Source organism: Psammomys obesus, unplaced genomic scaffold, assembly GCF_907164565.1.
Source record: "Psammomys obesus unplaced genomic scaffold, mPsaObe1.curated_primary_1811, whole genome shotgun sequence".
Lineage (NCBI taxonomy): Eukaryota > Metazoa > Chordata > Mammalia > Rodentia > Muridae > Psammomys > Psammomys obesus.
Genome location: NW_026596069.1, coordinates 22231880 through 22241118, shown reverse-complemented (window position 1 = coordinate 22241118; position 9239 = coordinate 22231880). Strand labels below are relative to the sequence as shown.

Here is a 9239-nt window from a genome sequence, read left to right as displayed (position 1 = left end):
CACACACACACACACACACACACACACACACACACACACACACACACTGACACTCGACGTGACACATGTCATGGTCATGTCTCTCAGCATGGCCTACATCCATAGTTTTGGCTATGATGGAAACACTTATAGACAGAAGTTCGTGGGAGTGTTCAGAAACACATAGCATCACTCCAACACGGCTGAGTGCCTTTCTGTTTGTGTGCAGTCTCTCGGGAGTGGTGCAAGTGCTCTTTCTGCTGTTGGCTTCACGGCGAGGTCCCTGTGTGAACGGCTGAGTGTATTCTTTGTGAGCGTCAGAATCAGATCAGCCACGACCCTTAAAGTGTTTACAGCTGTTCCCGTCTTGCAGAATGTAACATGGTGCACATTTCTCTGTACACGTTTCTCCATATGAACTCCTAAGGACACGTTGCTTTCAGTGATGGGACATCATCCAGCGATATGTCCGCTCTGCGTGATGCGTCATTGGAGAGAACACCTGCCGTGTTCTAGGCCAGAGCTGCCATGCGAGTTCTCAGTCCTAGTAACCGTTCAGATTAGGGTCAGGAAAAGTTCCCTCCTTCTCTCTCGTTGCTTGTTTGTTTCTTTGCTTTGTTTTGTTTCTTTCTGCGTGCGCACACATGTAGGGATGCATGTGGTGGCTGGAAGTGTCATTCCCATCCGCCTTTTCTCATGTCCCTGTATGTGTGCGTTTATGTGTGAGCAGGCGCCACGTGTGTGCGGGTGTGCATGCAAGTCTGCGTGGAGGTTAGAAGACAATCTCAGGTGTCATTCTTGTAAGTGCTGTTCACCTCCTTTGACATGCCTTTCTTTGGCTGGAGTTCACCAGTCGGGCTAGCATGACTGGCTAGGAGGCCCCAGGGATCCTCCTGTCCCCACCGCCGTGTGTTAGGATTCATGCTGCCACACCAGGCTTTGAAAGAAACCTGCTTTCTTTTCTCTTCTTTTCTTTTCTTTTCTTTTCTTTTCTTTTCTTTTCTTTTCTTTTCTTTTCTTTTCTTTTCTTTTCCTTTCCCTTCCCTTCCCTTCCCTTCTTCCCTTCCTTTCCTTTCCTTAATTACAATTTATTCACTTTGTATCCCAGCTGTAGCCCCCTCCCCCACCCCTTCCAATCCCACCCTCTCTCCCTCTTCTTCTTCTATGCCCCTCCCTCAGTCCAATGATAGGGGAAGTCTTCCTCCCCTTCCATCTGACCATAGTCTATCAGGTCTCTTCAGGACTGGCTTCTTTGGAGCCACAGAGGAAGCTCTGTGGACTATTAAGGCTACTCTCCCCTCAGGTGGAGGTGATCCAAGAGCCAGCCCATGAGTTCATGTCAAAGATGGTCCCTGGTCCTATTACTGGGGAACCCTCTTGGGTACTGAGCTGCCTTGGGCTACATCTGTGCAGGGGTTCTAAGTTATCTCCATGCATGGTCCTTGTTTGGAGTATCAGTCTCAGAAAAGACCTCTGCGCCCAGATTTTTTTGGTTCTGTTGCTCCCCTTGTGGAGCTCCTGTTTCTCCAGGTCTTACTATCTCCCCCTTCTTTCATAAGATTCCCTGAACTTTGCCCAAAGTTTGGCTATGAGTCTCAGTGTAAGCTTCTGTCTCAAGATCCAGCTATACCACTCAAAAGATGCTCAAGTATACAACAAGGACATTTCAACCATGTTCGTAGCAGCTTTATTTGTAATAGCCATAAGCTGGAAACAGCCCAGATACCCCTCAGTTGAGGAATGGATACAGAAATTGTGGTACATTTACACAATGGGATACTACTCAGCAATTAAAAACAAAGAAATCATGAAATATGCAGGCAATGGTAGGATCTAGAAAAGAGCATTCTGAGTGAGGTATCCCAGAAGCAGACAGACATACATGGTATATGCTCACTTATAAGTGGATAATAGACATATAATATAGGATGAACATACTAAAATCTGCACACCTAAGGAAGCTAAGCAAGAAGGAGGACCCTGGATAAGATGCTCAATCCTCATTCAGAAAGGCAAACAGGATGAACATCGGAAGAGGGAGGAAACAGGGAACAGGACAGGAGCCTATCACAGAGGGCCTCTGAAAGACTCTACCCAGCAGGGTATGGAAACCTGCTTTCTTATTTTAGATAGTGTCCTTGGCCTTGCTATGGTGTTCAAAGCTTCACCTTGACGTTTTCTGTTTCCTCTTGATAAGTGCTGACAAAGTATCCATCTTAGCTGAGGTTCTGTGGCCTTGCCCTCTCTGTCTGGGCACATGGCACAGTATCATGTTAGTAAACATGACTCTTGCACATCCCTGGAACTTCTGAATTCCCCGGGGGTATGCTCCATGAACTCTGCATGTTTTCATTAAGTCAAAACTAATTTATCTGGTTTCTTACAGGTGTCTTACAGGGCTCAGCACACGGGCATTGGGAAGATTGTTGCTCAACTGGTGGCTGTCTGGATCCTGGCTTTCTTGGTAAATGGCCCAATGATTCTGGCTTCGGCCTCTTGGAAGAACACAAAGGAATGTGAGCCTGGCTTTGTTACAAAGTGGTACATCCTTGCCATTACCTCCTTCTTGGAATTCCTGGCCCCTGTCATCTTGGTGGCCTATTTCAATGTGCAAATTTACTGGAGCCTATGGAAGCGCGGGAATCTCAACAGGTGTCCCAGCCACACAGGCTCCTCCTCTGCCTCTTCCAGTGACTCCAGACACTTAGCCAGAACTGGGCTGACTTCCAGGACCTCTCTTCCTGCGCTGAGGGAATCAGCCTCGTCCCTTCATACAGGAGGTCCCCTAAGAACAAGCCGTCTCATGGTGTCCTTAAGGAGTCACACACGTAGCAGTATCATGGCCTTCAAAGCAGGCTCCCTCTTCCGGTCAGAAGCCTTAGCTCTTCACCAAAGGGAGAGCCTGGAGCTTCTCAGAGGCAGGAAGTTAGCCAGGTCGCTGGCCATCCTCCTAAGTGCCTTCGCCATCTGCTGGGCTCCGTACTGTCTCTTCACAATCGTTCTTTCAACTTACCCCAGGGGAAAGCGCCCCAAATCAGTTTGGTACAACATTGCCTTTTGGCTGCAGTGGTTCAATTCTTTCATTAATCCCTTTTTGTACCCCTTATGTCACAGACGTTTCCAGAAAGCTTTCTGGAAAATATTTCGTGTGAAAAAGAAACCCACAGCATCACAGACTCAGTCAGTATCTTCTTGAGGACAATGGCTTCCCTTCTGGCAGCTCTGTTACCTGAATGGATCTGAGCTTCCGTCTTGCCCTGTCCACTCTATCAAACAATGTATACAACGTAGCGTTCGAAAACTTTAATAATAAAAACCCTCAAAGTCAACTTCAGGTTAAGGAACGTGACAAACTCATAGCTGCAAAAATACTAGTATTTTCTTCAGTTCTCACCACCCCACCCCTTCCCTGTTTCATGGCTCTCGATATAACATTGATTGTGAAACTCTTGTATTCTTTCTGTGTTCAGTGTTTTCTCCAGGAGTGTTAGCTTCTCTTTATGGTGTGTGTGTGTGTGTGTGTGTGTGTGTGTGTGTGTGTGTGTGTGTGTATGTATACATGTGCCTTCAAAGGCCAGAATAAGCTATCACACCACACAGAGCTAGAGTTACAGGCAGTTCTGAGGCACAAAGCCTGGGTGCTGGCAGCTGACCTTGGGTGCTCGCTGAGAGCAGTTAGTGCTCCCAGTTGCTGAGCCCCCTCTCCGGCTCCTGGTTTCTCTTTTCCACGTTCTAGTCACACAATGTGCTTAGTGAAACAGCATTCCTTAAAGAAATGCCAGGCAGGAAGCCCCATGTCCTGGGTGGGAGTTCTGTGGTTAGTGGGAGGGAGAGTCTAGGCTGGAGTTGGCAAAAGCAAGGTTAGAGTGAGCCCAGGCTAGCTCATAGGTATTTCTAGACCTTACTTTCATGATCCCAATAGGAAGGAGGCATGGTACAAAAGAAGTCCTGTCAGTTGTGACTATCCATTGTTGGAAAGTCATCTTGTTCTGTTTTCCTGCTCTCCTTTCCTAACTTCCACACCTCCTAAAACTTACCTTTGTGAGAAATTACGGGTGAGAGTGAAAGGCTGAGTGGGTGAAAAAAAATCACATCGTCAAACTACACTGGCTGTGATGTTCACTCAACCAGCAGATGTCAGTAATCACTGAGTACAGATTAGTTTTGCGGAGGATTCATATGCTACTATTTTTATGGTGTTTTGTCCTTTTTCGTTTGATACTTTCTTTCTTTCTTTTTTTTTTGAGGCATGGTTATTACATAATCCATGGCAGCCTCTCACTTTGATCCTTCAGACTCTGCTCCCAAGTTAGGATTAAAGCCACAGCTCCCATCCCTGCTGGACCCAAAGAAACACTTTTCCTCTCAGCATTCTGTGCAGGACTTCTCATCAAGTTTTATTTCACCATTGTTAACTCAATCCCCCCATAAGGCTCAGCAGGTGTTGTTCTGTAACCTCTTAGAGTTCTTAGCTTAATAATTTCTTTTAAACTTTTTGTTTTTTAAATTTATTTTTTAGGTTAGTATACAAAGTACTGGGTCTCATTATGGTATTTTCGCACACACGTGTGCTTCTCTGTTGTCCTTGTTAGATCCATTTAACCCCTGCACAGATGTAGCCCATGGCAGCTCAGTGTCCAAGAGGGTTCCATAGTAATGGGAACAGGGACTGTCTTTGACATGAACTCAGGGGCTGGCTCTTTGATCACTTCCCTCTGAGGGGGGAGCAGCCTTACCAGGGCACAGAGGAAGACAATGCAGCCAGTCCTGATGAGACCTGATAGACTAGGGTCAGATGGAAGGGGAGAAGGACCTCCCCTATCAGTGGACTCAGGGAGGGGCATAGAAGGAGATGAGGGAGGGATTGCTAGGGGATGAGGGAGGGGGCTACAGCTGGGATACAAAGTGAATAAACCGTAATTAATAAAAAATAAATAAATTATAAAAAATACCTGAAAGCAAAACAGCCACTTTAAAAAATAGATAAATAAAAAAAAACTTTGATTAATTACAACCACAAAAATAGGAAGATTTTTAAAATCACATGAGTGCTCAGAACTGAATCTAATTTTATATAGGTTCACACCTTGGTAAGACTGGTACTTCATAGTTACTATAAATTCTAAAGTACCTGAATAGTAAGCTATCATAAATGAATAACTTTTCCCCAAAGTTTCTATATGCTGTCTCTCTAAACATTTATAGATTAGTAATTTTAGATTTTATGTGGTGTCTGAGGGCTCAAATGCTTATGGAATGTAGTGATCCTATGAAAACCTTTCTCGATTAGGCCTTGGGGAAAGCATAGCTACATTCAGGCATGCATTTTCCAAAGCGTATATAAAAAAAATGATATACTGTGGATTTCATTCAGTCTAAGGTGTTGTAACGTAAGACGTTGATACTCCATTATAAAACAGAAAATAGTGCAGACTCTCTGTGCTGCAACACTTTGACAGTCCCCTCCACCATCCGGTTCTTGAGGTGTGGAGGAGAGCACGTTCTTGAGGTGTGGAGGTGTGCAGCGGCCGCTCCAGCAGATGAGAATTGGGAAAAGAAGCACCTTTTGATGGTGCGGGGATGTTGCGCATTAGCCGCTACCTGTGAAAATGTCGCCGTGACTTCGATTCAACATGCTTTTCACGCTGGGGTACGTGTTAGTTAGGCTACAGCCCTCCCTCTTCCTCAGTCCCACCTTTTACATAATGACACTGTAGCGCTTGCCACTGACAGCGATTTGCATTGCCATCAGGCAGTGAGAGGGACACCTCGCTCTGAGCCTAGGCCTCAGGCTGTGCTGCTGCAGGAGGCCAGGACTGTGGAGCTGTGGGAAACAGGCCGTCTTGGACCCATCAGTCTCTAGGGGTCTCAGCGCTAGCCAGTGGCTCCCGGGCCATGGCAAGGCTGCATTCTTGGAGTACCTGATAGTCAGCAGAGGCTGACAGGGAATCCTCCATCCTGCTGTGTAAAAAACCGGGACTTCCACAGTTAGGAGAGCTCAGTAGGCGCCGACAGGACCTACTCTTGTGTGAGGGCTAGGGCAGAGGACGAAAACATTCTTATATGCAAGAGCTGTTTCTCTACAGGAGCACATTCACTGTTAGTAGTTTGGAACACAACCTGCTCCTGGGTTACCCAGCAAACTTATGATGTCATCATGTGTTGCAGGCCACGTGGCCACACCTGGAAGGCGTGGTTACCTTGCCCCTTAAAGGGCCAACCCCGACAGGTGGTCTCTCTCTTACTCTCTCTCTTCCTGTCTCTCCCTCTCTCTCACTCTCTTGGGGTGCCCCTTCCCTTTTCTCTCTCTCTCTTCATGTCCTGCTCCCCCCTTCTCATACCCACTTAATAAACCTCTGGCATTGAAGATCGGTTGACCCCAGCCTCATATGTCTTTTAATAATAACTAACATTCACTGCCACATGGTTTAGGAGTCAAGGTAATTGATTTCAGGATCCCATAAATTACACAACGTAATGGGGGATGGGTTTTTCGTGTGTGTGTGTGTGTGTGTGTGTGTGTGTGTGTGTGTGTGGGTAGGGGGGTAGAGGTGCATGATGCAATGGGATGCAAGGAGTTCAGGGAGCTGTGCGCATCTCCCTCCTTTCCTCAATTACCAAGTTGTCACCTAAGGCCTAGCTGCGCATGCGTGTGTTGCCCGCTAAGGCGGAGCTGCGAGTGTGCGTGCGTGAGTGCGCCCTGGCTTCGTGCATGGTCACAGTGGATTTCAGAGGACAGTTTACAGCGTACTCTCTTCATCCACCTCCTTGAGACACGGGCTTCTCTTGTCCCTGCTGCCCTGCACCTTCCAGATCAGCTTGTTTTCCCTCCCTCGGCACAGCGGTGCTGGGACTGCGGATCGTGTTCCTGTATCGGCTTGTTTACCCGGGTTCTGGGCTCAAACTCAGGTTCTCAGACTTGTGCAGCAAGTGTTTGCACCCGCTGAGACCCCTCGCCAGTCTCTGCAGCCGTTTCTTTGTATGTTTAGTTGTTTCCTGGGGAATAAGAGGTACCGCCTTTAGCTCCTGGTGAACGGCTCTGTGGAAAGATTTGTGGGAAAAGTCTGCCTTATCTCTCATTTCATAGTTTGATACCGCCTGTTCCCTGTTCAGAGTAGAGGCCATAAACCGCGGAACATAAATGAAGACTTCCTGCATAAAAATTCCAGGGTAATTGTGGAAGCATTTTTCTGATGGATAGTCTTGCTTAAAAGTGTTTCTGCTAGTCAAGAGAAAGGTGGAAACGGCGACCAGGTGTTTCTCGGAACCCAGAAGACACAAAGTTGTTAAGTTATTGCTGCATTGTCTCTGTTCCCGCGCCCAGACCCAGGGCCTTCTGGTCATGGCCCAGGGGGCGGTTCCGTGGTTGATGGATGCTGTCGTTTCCACGCTGTAATTGGCTTGAGCTTGATGGGGACTTCTGGGTTTCGTCCCCCGGCTTCCCATTTACGGCCTGGAGTTTTGCGAGCTACACTCACTTCCACAGTTTCCTGGACCGAGGAGAATGTGCCGGGGTGAGATAACGGCCGGCGGAGGCTCACCCGGGCGGTGGGGCGGCAGAGCCGAGCAGGCAGAGCCGGGGCCTTTATGGTCTGTCGCAGAGCCCGCAGGAGCGTAAACGGGGAACGCGTGCCCAGGCGGGTCGTCATTTATTTAACAGCGACCTTGGAGGGACCCCCATAACCACCCTGCCCCAGCGCTGCCCTGCGTGGCCCTGCATCTTTTCTGGCCGCCAATTAGAGGAGTTATTTCTTAGAAGGGTTTCCAGTAGTTTCCTGGAAGTCACCCAGACAAGGCTGTGAGGGTGGGGAAGCTGATCTTTAAGACTCTCAGAAGGTGGAGCCCGAGAAGCGGACAGCACCCCTGAATCCAAACAAAATTCCATCCTTCTCCTCGCCTCGTCCGCAGTCCCCGTGTTGTCCACCAGATGGCAGTGGGTACACACGTCTTTTCTCTCTCCTGCTCGTAGACTCCCCGAATTCACGGCGAAGCCGTCTGTGCTACGGTTCACAGAGATCTGGTAGCATCTCTCACACCCTAATGTCTTCACTCAGGTGAAAAGGTGACATACAGGCCATGTTTACCCCCGAGAAGGCCGGGTCGCCCCCGGGTGCTTCCTAAGATGACAGGCACACGCTCTACCTCCTCCAGAGGCCCTCCCTGCCCACCACTCGGACCTACTGCACACACCTCCACAGATTCACCCTGTGTTAGTCTGACTCTGTGTCCGAGCACCCCTATATCCACTCACCCGTCCTACACACCCCCACGCCCCTCACACGGCTCACCACACCCACCCACCTGCATACAGCGCGCTGTATGTGACGTAAACCTAGACGAGCATTTGGGAACATACGCAGGATCAGACGCTGGTGGTGTGATGGATAACTAGTGTGTGCTACCTGGGCAGGCACACGTGTGGAGTGTGCGTGTGTGTGTGTGTGTGTATGTGTGTGTGTGAGTGTACGTATTGTGGTGGTGTGGGGTGTGTGTGTGTTTTGCGTGTGGGTGTGGTGTTTGTGTGTGTTTAAAACAAAACCGTGGCTCTGTCTTTGTCCCCACAAGACTCCCAGTGCCACCACACACGCACACAGCCTGCACGCCCACGCTCATCCACCACACCGCTCACAGCTGCTCCTGTATATGTGTGCAAACACTCTTCTAAGAAAGCCCTTAAAGTCCATTCGGACTCTAAGTCTGCATACCTCTTAATTTAGTGCCATTGCTATGCCTTTTTAAAACAGGGTGAGAAAGAAGTGGCCCCAACATCGCCACACTCCAGAACCCTCCAACCCCCCAAAAGCTGTACTGGTAAAGACTAGGCCTGTGCTTCACACGTACCATCCTTTAACACTATTTGCATTCCTAGTTCTCGTCCTTCCTTCGCCTGCAATGTGAGCGCTCTCTCAACACAGCTGTCCACTTCTCGTGGTAAAACACACGTGCCAAGCGTTGCAAAGTGTTGAAGTCAGAGCCGCAGTCACCTCCAGGCTGCAGAACCCCTGCTGGCATCTTCTTAAAGACAGGATTGTCAAGGATTTTCCGAGTTTTAAAAGCGCTACCTTCTGGTTAGCTAGGTGTGGCAGCCAGCTCTATTCCGGAGCAATCTCCAAGAAGTTCTCAGTAGAACCCTTGCTGGCTCTCATTGTATCACATGCCGTGAGGGCAGCCTGGTTTCAAGTCTTTATCTTCGCCGAGGCGTTGGGGGCACAGGGATGAGGGTCTGTGGCATTGGGGGCACGGGGATGAGGGTCTGTGGT

General features: G+C 48.7%; 1 protein-coding gene across 1 annotated transcript in view; it reads left to right on the top strand.

The window, feature by feature from the left end:
• Nucleotides 1-3175, top strand: part of Hrh4 (histamine receptor H4) — a 17042-nt gene extending 13867 nt beyond the window's left edge. Inside the window, exon 3 of the mRNA XM_055625724.1 lies at nucleotides 2366-3175. Coding sequence (XP_055481699.1) covers nucleotides 2366-3175 — 810 coding nt within the window. The remainder of the gene's footprint in view (nucleotides 1-2365) is intronic.
• Nucleotides 3176-9239: the final 6064 nt, after the last annotated feature.